Source organism: Xyrauchen texanus, chromosome 12, assembly GCF_025860055.1.
Source record: "Xyrauchen texanus isolate HMW12.3.18 chromosome 12, RBS_HiC_50CHRs, whole genome shotgun sequence".
NCBI lineage: Eukaryota > Metazoa > Chordata > Actinopteri > Cypriniformes > Catostomidae > Xyrauchen > Xyrauchen texanus.
Window position 1 is genome coordinate 40386572 of NC_068287.1, and position 18632 is coordinate 40405203.

At 39.1% G+C, this 18632-nt stretch overlaps 1 protein-coding gene across 2 annotated transcripts in view; it reads right to left on the reverse strand.

Annotated features, from left to right (window-relative positions):
• Window positions 1-18632, reverse strand: part of LOC127652682 (netrin-1-like) — a 62284-nt gene that overhangs the window by 493 nt on the left and 43159 nt on the right. For both annotated transcript variants that reach the window (XM_052138978.1, XM_052138979.1), the window contains exons 6-7: window positions 15392-15466; window positions 1-1906 (exon numbers count right to left, since the gene is read on the reverse strand). The exon at window positions 1-1906 is cut by the window's left edge and continues 493 nt beyond it. In XM_052138978.1, the coding sequence (XP_051994938.1) occupies window positions 1584-1906; window positions 15392-15466 (398 nt within the window). In that variant the 3' untranslated portion in view covers window positions 1-1583. The remainder of the gene's footprint in view (window positions 1907-15391; window positions 15467-18632) is intronic.

Below are 18632 nucleotides of genomic sequence, written 5' to 3' on the forward strand. Positions count from 1 at the left end.
ACACAAAGGTACCACATGAGTGATAACACAGAAAATTGCTTGTTTCGCTTGATAATGAGAGCCATATTTAACTCATTTATTTTGGAAGGATGTAACCTTGCATTTTGGGTACATTGGTAAATATAGCTGCGAAAACCATCCAAAGAAAATATTGGAAGTGTATTCAAATCAGGCTATAATAAATTGATTTGTTATCATCACTAAACTTTAACACTGAACGTATAGTATGTCTCATATGAAGTATCTAGAACTTTAAAGTATGACCACAAGTTTTAGTTGTCTTGATTTCAGAACTCTAAGGACATTTAAATGGACAATGAAAGGACATTAAGCTTATCTAAAACATTCTTCAAGTTTATAGACAACAAGACATCTAATCTTGGGGGATTTGGGCTGTTACATTCTAAATATCTGCGAAATCTCAGATTTATACTGTACATTTTTCACAATAATGAGGGTTCATAATGAAAATACAATCAAAAATGATCATGAAGTGGTTAAAAAATACTCTATTTGTATAACTAAACTCATACTATAGCTAGTTTTGGAAAAGAAGGTAGACTTCACACTTCAAAGACCGCTTCGCCACAGTTAGTATCAAGGGCCAAAAGTAGCAGCTAAGCTTTTGGCTCCAAATAAACATTATGATGTCATGTCATTATGATGCCATGCCATTTTGAACCAATCAAAATACTTCTTCAGTGAGGTATTGTCAACAGATTTTCTATCTGAGAGAAAAGAATGTAAAAGACATGTTGGTTAGACCGTATTACCTTATTTTGGCGTGCATTGGCTTAAAACCGCAGATAGACTAAACGCTCTCTTTTTTACGGTTCTATCATAGTCATGCCTTGCAAATACCACCATGAAACTATAAATAATATACACTACCAGTCAAAAGTTGACACACATATTCTTTGTTATTACTATTTTCCACATTTTAGAATAGTAAAGTCATTAAAACTATATGAAATAATATAATTGGAAGTATGAGAATTACGTGGTGCCCAAGAGAATGCTATCTTATACAACTTATATTATATATAACTAAAGGAGTCATTCAGATACATTTTTTGTGAAGAAGTTACATACGCCTGCAAAATCATTTCATGCACTCAAGCAAAAGCCTTTTATGAGATACATTTCAGTCAAGTGGTATATCCAGACTTTTGACTGGTAGTGTAAGTACTTTGAGCTTTGAAATATTCACTTGACCATCCTAAAAGCCGACACACTACTTCTAAAGGAACATTTACACATAGAGATAGTGACTCAGTAGCTTGTTTCTCTTTCATCCTTTGTGAAAAAAGACAGAAATCATAAAGAGACACCAGAAAGGATCACACAAACAAGACTTTACATATATGTATACTTAATAGTAGGTGCAAATTCTGCAAAATTGTAGATATGAAAAAATAAAATCTTGATGGGGGAAAAAAAAAAGACTAACAACTGAAGGCAAAACTGCAAAACCGGTTGTCCTTCACCACAGTTCTGATCAATGTTATCAACAACAACAACCATCTGCTCCAACACGTAGGTGCATTATTTTGTCTTCCCTTCTGTTCTTCAATGTTTCCCCTCTAGCATTTGCCCCTCTTGTCACGTTGCTGGAACTTTCTAAGCCGACGGGACCACAGGTCTTTCCAAGGGATGAGCAGGCTGCTCTTGTCCGCCACTACGCCGCTCTGCCCGCGGGAGTCGTCGTCATCGGAGCCCATGAGCAGGTACTTCCTGCCGGGTTTGATTTTCAGACACTTGCACGCCACGTCTTTAGCACGAACCCACAGGAGCTGGTCTCCTCTGCGAATGCGGTGTCCGCCCTGCTTATAGACGGATATGATGTTGATGGTGAATTTCCACCATTCGCCCGCCTTGTCTCCTTTTAGTACGTGAACCTGGACAACTATGGAGAGAAACAGACAAACACAGTGATGTTAGCAGCCAGCAATACCAGAAAACATGGAAAGAGTCAAAACCCTGGTGGTTAACCTGTATATACAGCACACACACAGACATACACATCATGCATACATTAATATATGTACACACACATACATATAAATACTAGAGCTCTCAAAAAAAAACGCTTTAATGCATGCGATTAATTTGAAATGTTTCTTAAACACAATTAACACATTTAAAATTAACACAGCGTAAACCAGCATAAACACTTGTTGGAAGGGCGGAACCTTTGTAATGTGACGATGAGTTGCCCGGACTCATTACACTGACGCACTCACCAAACAGATGGAACTTGTGACAGAAATCAGGTCTTTTTCAGCCTAAGTAAGTCACATTTTCATTACCACAGAAACACGTTAAGTCTTAACGATCACCAAAATGCAGAATGAGACTGTGGCAGGGCGGAGGGCGGGGCCGGGTTGTGATTATACACACCCGGTCCCTTATCAGGCTAATTAAGCCTCCGAGAGGGATAAAGGCCGATGGCAGACGGTGGTGCGACGAGAGAGAGATAGTTTACGGACATGTCCGTCATGTGTGTGTTTGTCTTTTGTTTAAGTTTATAATTAAAATATAATTTATATTGCCAAGCCAGTTCTCGCCTCCTCCTTTCCATTGACCTACGTTACACTGGTACAACTACGTCCTCCCAGCTGGCCGAGATCCTCCAGTCCCTGGCCGGGATGCATCAGACAAACACACACATGACGGACTTGTCCGTAAACTATCTCTCTCGTCGCACCACCGTCTGCCATCGGCCTTTATCCCTCTCAGAGGCTTAATTAGCCTGATAAAGGGCCGGGTGTGTATAATCACAACCCGGCCCCGCCCTCCGCCCTGCCACAGAGACTTTATATCTGCAAGCGCTTTTCATGTGGAGTTTGTGCGGTGCTTGATGATGGCATTGATGCCCTGATGTGAATCATGAACGCAGCTTCACGATTACTGTAACAAAGTGGATAGCCACAGTCTGCCAGCAGATTTATATGATGGGGGATGAGAGTTTAAGAGATGCCCATTGCAATGAATATGTAACCTACAGTATGTGGGGACCAGTTCTTTCAATTAGCCAAACTCCCACTTTTAACGTTTAATGTTACTTGAATTGGTGCTATTTTAGTGCATTTCTATCTTTATACTGTGGAAGGCTTTGTTTGGAAAATATAAACGAAGCATTATGTTGTTACATTTTTAGTGTTCTTTCCTAAGAAGGAAATAAATGCATTTTGACAGGCAAAGAACTATGTTTAGAGTAAAATGTCAGCACTTGTTTTTTTGCGATTAATCAAGGATTAAGTAGGAAAAAATATGCGATTAATCGCAATTAAAAAACATTATCAGCTGACAGAACTAATACACACGTCTTTATCGTCTTCATCCATTTTTTAGCAACCAACAGCTCTTAATACATGTACAAATGATAAACTCTTAATACATGTTTGATCTCTCCTTTTGCCCTAAAATGTAAGTAACTTTGAACTTCACTTGTTGTCCTAAATATGAAACGCTCTGTGTTACATTAATGGTTCTTCAATTTAACTGGCCTCACCTCAACATGCTGTAATGTATGACCTCAATGAATGTTGCCATAGAAACACCTCCCTTCCCTCTCCTGATATTGATAAAAAGGAAAAGATGGAGACCTACCCATTCCGTTCTCTTTATTATCTTTTGTGTTAAAAATTGAGCCTTTATCGCCAAAAGGCAAACCACTTTAAGAAGTTAATCTGAGAACCACCCACAGGAAAGAACAATCACAAATGAGATCTCCTTATACCTCATTTTGCAGATTAAATGATGAACACATTGAGACCTTCGCTTTAGTCTTTTGTCCCTCAGTTAATTCTCCTGAGAAAAGACCCAAGTACTTGTGTCACCTTTCAACAATTTCAAGATTTCAACAATGTAACAAACTGTGCTCAGTCTGCAAACAAAAGATTTTAAATTTGAACTCAAACAAGACCAAAGCATTCCCAATCCTCATAGAGATATCCACAAACGGATAGTTCACACAAAAATTTGAATTCTCTCAGCATTTATTCACCATCATGCCTTCCCAGATGTGTATGACTTTTTTTTCTTCTGCAGAACACAAACAAAGATTTTAAGAAGATTGTTTCAGCGTTGTAGGTTTATACAATGCAAGTGAATGTTGGCCAAAATGTTGAAGCTCCAAAAGCACATAAAGGCAGCATAAAGGTAATCCATACGACTTGAGTGTTTTAATCCATGCCTTCTAAAGCGATCCAGTTAGTTTTGGGTGAGAACAGACCAAAATGTAACTCCTTTTTTTTTTTACTGTACTGTACAACTTGCCTTTACAGTCCCTAAGCATGATCATGATTTCAAGCTTGATTACACTTCCTAGTGCTTGACACATGCGCAGAGTGCTAGATGGTGCTAGGGAGTGTAATTGACCTTGAAACCATGATCACCAAGGAGACTGCTGATGTCATAGTGAAATAGTTTTGTTACCTTTTGGTCTGTTTTCCCCTAAAATCGCTTCAGAAGACATGGATTAAACCACTGCTCCCTTTGGAATATGTTTATTCTGACTTTATGAGCTTTTTAGACCAAAAAAGCTCAAATATTCTTCTAAAAATCTTTGTTTTTGTTCAGCAGAAAAAAGAAAGTCATACACTGGGATGGCATGAGTGTGAGTAAATGATGAAGATTTAAATTTTTGGGTGAACTATCCCTTAAATTTAATAGCTCTATATTTTCATTGTGTCAACAATTGTCCAAGGGAATTTTAGGAGAAATGTATAAGACAATGTTGATAAAAAATTTAGGTCTCTCAAGATTTAAAAGAGCGATTTCTGAGCAATAAATATTTCCTTTGAGTTGTAACACGGGCAGAAACTCTCAGTGAGCCACTGACAGCAGAAAATAGTCAAGCCATTTTTATTTGTATAGCGCCTTTCACAACACACATCGTTTCAAAGCAGATTTAAAGAAGATCAGGCATTAACAGACGCTACAACTGTAATGTCGATGAATCATCATTGTGTAGTTTGATAAAATAAGATTATGAAGTGTGTATAAAAATAAGTAATTAATAATAATTGTATTAATAACCCCAGTGAGTAAGCCGAAAGCGACTGTGGCAAGGAACACAAAACTCCAGAAGATGTTGATTAATGGAGAAAAATAACCTTGGGGGAATCCAGACTCACTGTGGGGGCCAGTTCCCCTCTGGCTAACATCATGAATATAATGCCAATATTACTTATGTACAGGGCTGGACTGGTAATGTGGCATACCGGGCATTTTTCCGGTAGGCCGACGCACTTTTTGGCCGATCAGGGGTGGAATGTCCATTGGGAGAACCGAGCGGGCCGCAAAATATGCCGAATGGGCCGCGATAAGCAACAATGTTTCCGCCATGCGTTATGCAGAACGAACCACAGAACGGCGCGGCGATATGCAGAAAAGGACCGCGAACACCCCCCCATCCCCCCTGGATACAATTGTCCTTGTTAGTTGGCTGATGAAGGGTTTTGTTGGCAATTAATTGATAGTCTATGTATTCTATTTCAATAGTTTTAGTCTGCAGGCAGAGATCAATGAGGTGCATCGCAGTTCAACCGGCAGGTCATTCGGTGAGGTCTATCCTAAATCTAAGGTACAAGCAGTGGCATATGTTGTAAATAACTCTCTGGAAATCTTTTCCAGTAGCTGAATGTGTAAAAAAATGTGCAAAGTGTTTGATACCTGCAAGGCATTGTCTGAGACTTAGAACTGGATTCAGACAGGAAATGTGCCAGTTTGGCAGGATTACATTTCATCCGTTCCAAAATGTACAGCATAAAACCATTTAAGCTGGAAGAGGGAAGATTTTATATATTGGTAACATTATACAATAAAGTACCATTTATGAAAATTAATTAGCTTCATTAGTTAACACAAACTAACAATAAACAATACTTTTACAGCATTTACTTATCTTGGTTAATGTTCATTTCAAAATATACCATTTGTAAATGAAACATTGTAGACTATCATTAACATTAGTTAGTGCATTATGAGCATGAACTAACAATGAACAACTCTATTTTATAAACTAAATTGAAACAAAGATGAATAAATGCTGTAAAAAATACATTGTTTACTGTTATTTCATGATACGAAATGCAATTACTAATGTTAATAAATGGAAACTTCTTGTAAAGTTTCACCAATATATTAAAATAAATCATTCTCTCTATAACCAAACTTTATTATTTAAAATGAGCTGTTTTTGTAACTTTCAATATATTTTTACACAAAGCTTTCAGGTCACTCGTGTTTCTTTTACAGGTTAAGATATTTGCAATGCAAGATACAAAAGTTATAAAATGTCAAGGGAGTTGTTTTCCTTAAATCTGGTCAGTACATTGCATACAAATATTTGTCTTGTTTTCCAGTAAAAATATCCAAATATTGCATGTGAAGAAAAATAACACATTTTGTTAGATCTCAAAGTAAATGTATTGAGGTTTATGCTTAAAACAAGGACATAAAAGTGCCAATGTGGTAACAAAATATAATTATTAAGTTTATGCAAATATATATATATATAAAAAAAATATATATATATAGGCTACATAGTACATGTACTGTATAGTCTATATACTGTATTTATGAATGTGTGCTGTAAATTCACTATAATGTTAACACATTCTCCACTTTTAAATTCTAAAATTATGAACTATAATAAAGAAATAATATTTTTTACATTTCTATTATAGTTTGCATGTATTTGACAATTTACAACAACTTCCATTGTTATAAAATATAAATATTTTGTATATTAAATATTATATTAAATCTAATAATAACACTAATAATAACTTAATAATTACTAAGTTTATTTTCACATCCCATTGGCAATTTTTTTCTTTTTAGACTTATTACATTTTGATGTATTTAAAAAATAAATAAAAAAACAGCCTACACTTGTTGGCTTGTCTTAGCTGGTGTAAGCTGATCAACCAGCCTGGTCAAATGGGTGCTTAACTGGTTTAGCTGGGAGGCCAGCTGGTCCCTCAGCCTGACCAGCCAAAAATAGCCCAAAAACCATCTAAAACCAGCAAAGACCAGCCAACCACCTAACAGGGTATCTTGTGTCATTTTGCTTCCCTGGTAAATATATCTTGTTTAATGGTGTTTAGATATGTTTATGTGAGTAAGAAGATGCTTTTTGCAGTGGACCATGGCCTGAGTGAGGCCGTATTAGGCTCATTGCCGTCTCCTGCTGCGAAGAGACGCAAACGGGTCGAGAGTGAGACCCAGAGCAGATTTCTCACGCTGCTCTTGGACCGGGCAACGCAAGCCGGGCTCAGACAGCTCATGAGGTCGCAACACATCCACGATTCTTCTAGAATGTTCTCGGTGGCTGGGATGATAAACAGTGCACTCCCCCTGTTCCCGGGCCGCATTACCCTCCGCACACCCTTCTTTTCTTTTTTATCTCTTGTTATTTGGCTGGCGAAGCGGGCTCCAACCCAAAGAAACAGAGGCGATGAATGGCGAGGCTGTGGGAGTGCGTTCTGCTCACACCAACACTTCTCTTTCTTCCCTCAAATTAGGTGCAATTTGCTCACCGCCTCCCCCCCACAGTTCAATTCGGACATTCCATTCAGCAATCAGGGTTGCTCCTTGTCTCTCTGTCTCTAAAGAGAGTGTTCACATTCAAGGGAAAAAAGAAAGAGAACTCGGAAAGAAAGAGCACTTCCTGTGTCATTTTCGCACAATGTTGTAATGGCATATTTCTTAAACATGATGTGCCACTAGTTCATGGGTTACTTGCAACAGGGTGTGTGTGAGTGTTTCAGGGCATCACAGAAATGGCTCCCGATTACAGACTGGGTCAATTCTTACTAAATGCATAATAGAAGTCTTTCCCCCTCTGGGCGTCTCACAAATCTCTCCGTGTGAAACCACTTCATGTCAAGTACAGATAAGCTTGCAATCTGTTTAAAATGGTGTGACTCTGGGCAATCTCTGCCGACTGTGTTACCGATTACCACATGGGCTGATTGTTAAGGCATGACGCACTTCTGAATTGCAAAGGTTTTTGCTTGTTTGCAATGTTTGCTACATTTATAGTTGCAGATACCATCACACTCAGCCTGATCTTTTTTTAAATTGCAGTAACTGTTGTGACATTGATGCATAAAGTATATTATGTAGTTAATTACACATATCGTGGCAGTTCCGAGGTGATATGTCCACTGTGTGGCGCTGTCTGTCAAGTTTTAAATCAACAAAACCGACTTCCCTACCCTAAACCTTAAACTTAAACCTACCAATAGATAGTCATAAAAAGCAAAAGTGGGATGAAAAACGCAATTGCTGAAGAAACAACGTAAATTTGTGGTGCTTCTTGGACACTTTCGGCTCATTTGTCAACTCGTACAGGACTCGTACCCCAGTCCTGGGGCAAGCTTGTAAATGATGCTGAATATAAATCAGTTGTTAAAAATGTCACTAGACAGCAATAACACTCGATGGCCATGAGAAATGTACAGATATAGTATAAGATTTCATATAACACATAGGGCTCTATTTTTATGAGTGCGCAAAGTGTAGCGTGGGCCGTATGCAACGTCTTATCCGATTTTCGTGAGAGCGCTAATTCTAAGTGCAATTTTCGTGCCAGCACAAGTGGGTGTGGGTGGGAGTGTTTGCGCTATCTGTGGGTGTATGTGTGCAAACTCTGGGTGTATTGTATGTTAATGAAGTGGCACAAAGTGCAATTTGCTATACTCAGTTCCTCCATTTGCAGTTTGGAGATTCCACCAGCTGGCGGTAATAAACTTCATGTCCAAACTCTTAAAATACAGTGGAACATCAAATAATGTCCATGACGATCACTGTTGTAGCCGTTTTATGAAACAAAGATACATGAGATTTGTGTTAAACTATCTTTAGGTCAAGGTTTATTTTTTTTAATTATTATACTGTATGTTGACACAGATAAAAGGACGGGCAAGGAGGATTCAGGAACAGGCTGAACAGTAAACGGAAGTTTTAATGAAATACATTTACTTAAAACAATATAAAAAATAAACAATGTTCTCTTTGAAAAGTGTCTCTTTCTCAAACTGGTGCCTCTGGCTCCCCCCATCTGCTCTCCCGCTGATCAGCTGATTCAGCGCCAGCCATGCATCATCACAGGGGCACCACCTGTCTGACCAACACCCCCCCTCCCCTCCATCTCTGGATAGGTGACGCTGCCCTTCCGGCCGTTTTGTCAGCCGATGGTCCACCCTGCCTCCTGTGAACCTGGGGGAGAGACCAGGGGAGGCGTGGGGAGAGGGAAAGGGCGAGCAAAGAGAGAGAGAGAGAGGAGAGAGAGAAAAATTTGCTTGCCGGCTCCCAGACATGCTGTCACCCGTTCCTCAACCGCTGCTCCACCCTCCGGCCGATGCCAGCTCACTCCTCCCCCATGGGACGGCAGTGAGTCCACCGGCCCCTGGTGAAAGGAACTGCTCCTCCCCTTCTTTGGCGGACGGCAGTGGTTCCTCCGGCTCTCGGCAGCCGGTAGCGACCCCTCCGCCCCAAAGCAGACGGTCGCGGCTGGTAGCAGGGAGGACTTAGCGACAGCGCATCCCTCCTCCCTCCTTGGTTACGGCACAACTGTAACAGTTAAAAGGACGGGCAAGGAGGAGGCAGGAACCAGCTGAACAGTAAACGTAAGGTTTAATGTTATAAATTAACTTAAAACAACATAAAACTTAAACAAACACACACACAAGCAGCCATGTGCATCTCTCTCGCTCTCTCTCTCTAACTGGCGCCTCCGGCTCCCCTTTATCTCGCTCTCCCGCTGATTAGCTGATTCAGCTCCGGCCGTGCACCATCATGGCCCGGCCACACCCTCCTCCTCTTCACATCAGTATATTATATATAAATTTAGGGTGTATTATTTAGGTATTTTAAATGAAGGGTGTTCTGATACAATCACTGATAATACTAGTCACGATTTGTGTTTAAATAGATGAAAATGATTAATAATACTTAAATTCTCTATAATTTAACAGAGCCTTAAAATCCTGATGAATTCCACATTTTCCATGCGTATTAAAGGAGCGTGTAACTGTCATAGAAATAGGCCTGACATTCAACAAGGATGCAGTTAATGCACAAAAGGTAGCGTAAATGGACTGCAATGAATTAGAAAAGATTTTTCTACCAACTTCTAATGAATGTGCTGTTTTTGTTTATATCGCTGGTGCTTGACAGGGAATGGACTATATAACAGGATGCAGATGGTGGTGTAGAAAAAGCTTAGAATTAAACTTGGCACAGCCCATTAACACACATAAATTCACCAAACCCACTTACTGTAGAAACACCTGATTTTAGATATCATACTTTGGTATATTGGCAAACATGAGAACAGGTTGACACATTATTGAGAATTCTTCCAAAACTAGAGAAGACATATAGATTAGAATACTAGGATCTTTTTCAGTAGAAAAATATACTCGAGATCATTTTTTATTTATTTTTTATTTAGATCTAGCAGGTTTTTAATAGGATAATAATATTGTATTCATTTCTATTTATATGAAGTCTCTGGTTAATCTAAGTAATAATATAGAATTAATAGCCATATAAAATAAAATGTGAAGAGGTGAAAGTTACGAATATTTTAAAGGGTCTATAGGGCCGGTTTAATCCTTATTGGCAAGTTAAACCCTCTATTGCATGTGGCCACACGGCACAGACCATAAAAACAATCCATCACCAAAGCCTCATAAGATCAGCTGAATAGGATGAGACTTCTCTTATTCTCTTTCATGACAATGTGAAGAGAAAGAGTCAGAAGGTGAGGCAGTGAGGGATTTCTCTCTTTTGATTGAGAGTGAGAGAGAAATTAATTTAAAAAGAGGAAGAGGCCCATGGATTTGCCAGGTGTCCCGCTGGGTTTCTGTGTCTGCGGCTAGTGCGCTGGAACACGACACACACGCTGTACACAAGCCGGCCTCTAATCTAATTAGTGCGCTTGATTACCACACTGAAGCTGCTGCGAGCTCCCTGCTGGGACACCCTACGCCTGGTCGCTTACGCCAGGGCAGTGACTGCTGCCTTTACCATGTGTGTGTGTGTGGCAATGCTAAGGAGCTGCATACACGCACTGACACACACACATACGGGTCTTTGATTCATTGTCATTCACCCCCACCCAAGAGGAGGAGAATGCGACCCTTTAGGACTGCGGTCTCCGTAGCGACGGACAACAAAAGGGGATCAACAGGGAGTATTTCTTTCTCTCTGGTCACCCTGTCTGTCTGTCTCTCTCATTCGCTGGTGCTGGACAGATGTAGAACTTTATGGATGCCAGCAGTTTAAACTTCCAGTGACTTCTGGACAATTTGTACCATATTGATCCTATCAATCACATATACACTCTAATAGTCAACACGGATGTCTTTATATTTCTCATTATCTTAAAAAACCTTCTGATCTATTTGTTTATGCTTAAATGCTTGAAGAAGTGAATTATGCCTATTATGACATGCAGAATATGACAATTCTGTCATTATTTATTCACCATTATGTTGTTATAAACTGGGAATGACTTTCTTTCTGTGGCAGAACACAAAGGAGATGTTTGGCAGAATGACAGTCTCAGTCACCATTGACTTACATTGCATCTTTTTTTCCATACACTGAAAGTCAATGGTGACTGAGACTAAAATTCCTCTCTTTTTGTGTTCCACATCATAGGAACGAACGTCATACCAGTTTATAACAACATGAGGGTGAGTAAATTACCATTTCGACAGCTGACAGAAGGAACAGCATGGCTGATATGTAACAAGTAATCATGTTGAAAAATGAGGCTCTATCTGAAGAGTCTGTATCAGCTTCCTTTAGTCAGGTCTGTGATGACTAAAGGGGTGAGAAAGAACTGAGAGGTTGCAAAATGTGCATATAACCTATGCTGCTATTCCTGTAAAAACAAGCAGTCTGCATTTGACTGGAGTTCACTTCCCTTTATTACAACAGATAAGAGCAGAGACATTTACTGTATGAAAACCATGAGCCATATCCTACACATTTCATAACTCAAATGTATTTTAATATTGCAGAATGTAAAGATGGCTTTTGCTGTTTGTTTTAAATGCATAGAAGGACAATCATGGGGCCTTTCTCACATGTGTGACCCAATGATGAAGGGGCTGGCTGAATGGGGAAACCCAACCCAATGAGATTTATACTGCAGTCACAGAGGCTTACTCAATGTTACCTGCCCAATATAACATTTGTTTGATGAATGACTTCCCTATGAGAACAAGCTCAGAGCATGAACACTTGTGGCTGAGAATGAAACTTAATATCTTGGCTTTTAAATAACGATAGGAGCCACAGACGACCAACAATGCCATTATGAGCTCTTTCTCTGTTTCTTTTCTCTCTATTTGCTCTACTTTGTATTATTTTCGTCAGTGTAACCTGAAAATAAAAACTTTCATATAACCCATAGGGCTCTATTTTTATGAGTGAGCAAAGTGTAGCGTGGGCCGTACACAACGTCTTATCCGATTTTCGTGAGCGTGCTAATTCTAAGTGCAATTTTCGTGCCAGCACAAGTAGGATTGGGTGGGAATGTTTGTGCTATCTGTGGGTGTATGTGTGCAAACTCTGGGTGTATTGTATGTTAATGAAGCCGCACAAAGCGCAATTTTATATTTTCCTCCGAAATAGGTAATTTCCCCAAAAGCACGTCTCACCACAGTGCTAAGTCTAAACTCAGTTCCTGCATTTGCAATTTGGAGAATCCAGTTCATGTCAAAATTCGGAAAATAAAGTGGAACATCAAATTCTGTCTATGACAATCACGGTTATATTGTCACAGCAAAAGGGACTGGTGGAAGAAGTTGGAGAGAGTGAAATGTTTGGATTTAGTATGATTTTTCTGACCACTTCATTATTTTGATACTCACGAAAATACCAAAACGTAATGGCCACGCCCACTAACTTTGTGCTTATGACTTAAAGCATAGTGTAGGGTTCATAAACTTTGGCTGCCCCAAATTACAAAAACTAAATTGAAGGCTAAATATATTGAACAATAAATAGTGACAAAACTAAAAATGTCAATGCAGTCAAAAAAACATGCTAAATTAAAAATAAAATAGAAATAAAAATAAAACTACTATTTCTTTCATTTGTCATTGTGGATGCTGATGAAGCCTGTAGCAATTATCTATATTAACATTATCTAAAATTTCTCCCTCTGATAGATGCCCGAATATGTTTTTGGAAACCAGTGTGATGAGAGAGATTGTAAATGACTCATTTAAAGTAATGAGTTGTAAGGAGATATTAATATAGATAAGGTGCTACAGATAAATGAGGAAAGTGTACTTTCGATGACCTGTGCGGTTGAGCGCTGCGGCTCCAGATGAATTGGCAAAGCAGGTGTCCCTTTGTGAGTGCATAGCCTTAATTCTGTGTGCAATATTTTCCTCTAAAAGGAACCACTAAGTACTAAATTCTCAAGGCAGGCTTACCAAAATCTTTTCTGCAGTATTTTTACAAATGTCTGAGACCATATTGAAAATCTGGATTTAAAAAAAGATATATATTTAAACCTGGAAATAAACAAAGTTTGGGGATTTTAAAGACAAAAAGAAGAAAATTTGAAATGTAAAAAATATAGGCATTTTCAGAATTTCTGGCTCCCATCATCAAGTATGAACGCAAAAGGGAACACTTCCGTTTAAATCCCTTCCATGTTTAATCTGAGCAATTTTCCTAACCAGGCACTAAATCATTTTAACCCTAACCCCTAACTGCAACAAGACATTTTGTTGGCTGCATCTAAATTTGCACATTTATTAAACTGCCCTTGTCTCATACAGTACGTTTACATCTAAATTGATTAACTTAAAATGTTGTACGTTTAGGTTCATACTTGTTAAAACCGCTGTGGTAGCTTCGGCCTGCATTTGTCTGCACTTTTCTTCCACTAAAAATTTGGAAAATGAGCGCTCATAAACTCCTCTTTCATGTGCAAGTCGCAGGCAATTTCAGAACAGGTTCGCAAAACTGTTAACTATTGGGATGCATAATAATTCATTAGGATGGATAATATGCTAAATAGTGATGCAGAGTTGGTTTCTATTTCTGTCGTGTTGTGTCTGTTTGGTTCTAGCTCCAGTGATATCTTCTTGATCCAAAATCCTGCCACCCATATACTTTACAACATAAAATATGTTCTGAATGGCTGTTAGCCGATTTTGTTGCTTTGTGAAGAATTTTCACATTCAATGAGGTCATAAAAATTATTGATGCATGAAAACCGTGTTGCGTTGTGCCTGTTTTGGACACTGTTTGTCTGCCTCTCTCTTTTGCTCCAGCTTGGCAGTGCAGGTCTCACTTTTGGACACCAAAAATCTCAGATCTCTTTCCAGACCTGAAGCCAGTCAGGAATGAGTTGATGATGTCACACTGAGAAATCAAATCAAACTTTTTCCTCACACTACAAAGAGCTACTGGACCCATTAACCGTTTGGATCCAAGAGCTTTATTATTGCGGCCTGATATAAGGAGTTATTTATGAGTAGATGCTCTTTAGATGCCACATATATTTAAAAAGGATAGTTCACCCAAAGAACTACAATTCTGACATAATTTATTCATCCTCATGTTGTTTCAAACCAATATGACTTCTGTTTGTATACAAATGGAGTAGGTTAGTCTCAGTCACCATTTACTTTTAATGAATCTAAATACATACAATGAAGCGACTGGGACTAACATTCTGTCTAACATCTCCTTTTGTGTTTTTCACTAAAGAAAGAAAGACCTGTGAGTTTAGATCAGCATAAAGATAGAGTTTTCATTTTTGGGTGAACTATGCCTTTAAGAATGCGGCTCAGTCTATATGCTGTGCCACTTAAAACCTTAAAACTCATAACTAAATTCTTTAACTTCTATAAGAGCTTTATTATATTAGCTATATTGGTATTTAAAGTTGTGAAGTCTATGAAATCTTTTTTCAACAGGAACCAGCTGTCCCCTTTGTCCTCTAAATGCTGCGAGGCAGTTTGAGCGTGTCCATCTGGAGACACCTGCTGTGTTCACACGCTTTGATGCTATAACATACTGTAAACCTTTAGCCCCTAATTAAGCCGTCAGTGCTATAAGAGAAATGAGAGTCAGAGCAATAGAAGAAACCTGTCCTGCAAAGACATCGTGTGTTTCAGGGTTGTAAATGTAAAATCATTACTATACTTAAATATTATTTCAGGGGATTTGTACTCTTCTTGAGGACCATTGAAACAGAATACTTCAAATGAAACATGAAAAAAACTTTGTTTAGTCAATTACATTTTACAGGTAAAAATCATACTTTTTTACTTCTCACAGATTTATTCATTTCTAAGTACTATTTACAACTCTGTATTGAAAGAAGGTTACTTACCAAAATCTTTTTTGCAGTATTTTTTCATGGTGACCTTCATCTTGCCCTTGGAGGCCTTACAGTGGGAGTCACAATCTAAGAAAGAAAACAAACAACAGATACTCAAAAAAGGATTCATGCTGCTTGTTCAATTTACTTAATTAGAATTCTAGAACATTTTGTCACAACTTGATTTTATTGCTATCCATTTAAATTTGTAAAAATTAAAGTTTCCATTTGAGTTGGGACTACATGAATACTTTTGTGTTGTTAATGTAGCGTTGATGAAACTGGGGAATTACATTTCTCAGCATGCTTTGCATTGGACTAGATAGGGAGAGTAAATGTTAAAATTGAGTGTTATTTTATGTTTAGTTTTTTGTGTGAAGATGAACATAAAGAGGGATACTTGTTAGTGTTTCATGTTTTGTTTTGTGGAGATTTGGAAGAGTTTCTGTTATGTTGGAGTTTTTGGGGTTATCATTATTATGAAGAGTGGAGCTTGAGATAACGATGAGGACATGTAGACGTCTAACAATTAATTGATTGCTCGCTTCGTAGACCATAACATGGTTACTAAACTACACTCTGTAGCTTTATACCAGCATGTGTTTTTTTTTTAGTTACATTGACACAACTCATTTTACCCAATTTAACTAGGTTCATTCTACACAAAGTGTTTGTGTTGAGATTACATAGTAATGTTAAGAACTCATTTCAAACATGTAGAAACACTGTCCATGATTAAATCAAGTTCAGCCAAATAGCTATTTGTTTGAGTGTACTAGTAAATGGTAAATGGTCTGCACTTATATAGCGCCTTTTTAAGCCTTAACGGTATTCAAAGCGCTTTACACTGAGTCTCATTCACCCATTCACACACCAATGGCGGCAGAGCTTCTATGTAAGGTGCTAGCCTGCCATTGGGAGCAACTTGGGGTTCAGTGTCTTGCCCAAGGACACTTTGGCATGTGGAGTCATGTGGGCCGGGATTCGAACCACCAACCCTGTGATCAGTGGCCGACCCGCTCTACCACCTGAGCCACAGACAAAATCTACATCATTTATTACGTTTTAAAATTCACCAAGTTGTACCAAAACATGAGCGGCGTTCAAATCTGCTATATTTGTATTCTGTATTCAAGAAAGATAGCACAGGCACACTTTTCAAGCAAAAAACGTGTCCATAGTTAATGTGATGCACCTGTGGTTACTCTACTAGGACTCCTGTGTGAACATGAGGGGCTTCATACATCCAATAAATCACACTGGGTGAATTGGCTAAGAGAAGAAAAGTTACTTTTGCAGTAAGATCTAACATCATTTGTTTGGTTTGAAATGTTGCAATTTAATGCAATGGCATTCATACTCTTTTCAGTCTGGTTTAATTGTCCAAATACTTTTTGGGGCAACTGTATACACATTATTCATACATTTAAAGAGAGTCACTTTAAAACTAATTTAGGCTTAATGGGTGTTTAACAATTTAATCTTTTCTTAACATAACCTAGTCATTTTCTCACCCTAAATAACACCTCCTTACATAATCCCCACCTAGCTTGCCAACCCTTTACTGCCCCAACCTCCCCAATGTCATGGCAGGGGGTTAAAAGGTCATTCAAACCTCATTCAAACTTCATTCAAATGTAGAACACAGCCGTAACAATGCCTGCGAGAGTGAATACTGGATTAAAAGCTGCTTTCCATGTATAAACCTCAGGGCCATCATCTAAAGTTCTATGATTTATAGCTCTAGTACTTATTACCGATCTATCTGACACCTCTGTAGAGACCTGAACCTCGCAAGGAGCTAAAGGGCGTCAGCGATAGTGTTCTCTGAGTCGCTTCAATGTCAGCCACCTTTTGGACTGAGAACAGGGCTTGATAGATCATTAAAATGGCTCCGTTCCCGCTTTACAGTTTTCACTACTGCCTGACACAATTTTGAGCCCGAGAGTCTCTCGTCACAGCTACTTCACATAATGTAATAATCTTAAGATTTCTGGTGGACTGGACGAGATGGGAGCGAAGAGACCTTTCAGCTTTCGCCTGAATATGGACAAACTTCATTATTTTCTCCAGCCCCACTGTCCAGTCCACCCTTTTCATGTCCCTTTATATCCCATCTGAATGAGGTTACCTGGGCAACGGCGAGGCAGGAAAGAACCACTAACAGAATAAAAAAACGTTTGAGGGGGAATGTAGATGGGGGTGGAGGGCGAGCTGTCTGGCAGATTCGGGGGGGTGCAGAATTAGGATGTGAAGGATTGTGGAGGCAGAGAATGGGAGGCAGAGAGTGAGAAAAGTGTGATGAAGGGGGTGGAGTCCCAAAGTAAATGATTTTGACACGTCCATATCAGCCACGCCACTAAGGGAATGGGGTGGCTTTTGTGTGGTGACGGCCCTTGTCCGCCTCATTCTGCCTCTCTTTGATAAGATTGGGCGGCCATTAGGGAAGCGACACAATGCCAGATGCTGCCCCTTTACACCCACGTCCCCCAATAATGGATGTCCCCTGTGTAGGGACAAATGTCTACTTAATAGAGTTCTTTAAGCATGACTGTGCTGTTCCACCAGGGAACCACACCAGAGACTTCTTCACAGTAGACTACAGGAAGACAGGTAGATAGAATAAGAGCAAGAGTTTTGGGGCACATTTATGATTTTTCACATTGAGCTCATGATATTATTGGGGGAAAAGAAAGGAAATGGGATAGAAACACAGATCGAGTCAGATTCAAACCTATATTTCCCAATTGGGTTCCATAACTCAACGTGTCTGAGCATGTGTGCTAACTGGTCATAGCTCCAATGGGTTTTTGCCACTTTTTATTGACAAAGAAAGTAGAGAGTGGAAAGGGAATTATTCAGCATAGAAAGGGCAAATGGGATCGTGAAAAAACACAGGTCAGATTCAAACATGTATTTCCCAATTGAGCGCCACAATGGGCCTGAGCATGTGCGCTAACTGCTAGGTCATGGCTCTAATGAGTTTTTGCTACTTTTTGTTGACAAATAAAGTAGAGAGGGAATAGGACATTATTGGGCAGATAGAAGGGAAATGGAATCAAAACACGTCTCAATTCAGATTCAGGCCTGTATTTCCCAATTGAGCACCACAGCACAACGTGTCTGAGCATGTGCACCATCTGCTAAGCCATGGCTCTGGCAAGTTCTTTACGCTTTTTCTTGACAAAGAAAGTGCATGTGCATTCTGAGCATGTGCGCTAACTGATAGGTCATGGCTCTAATGGGTTTTTGC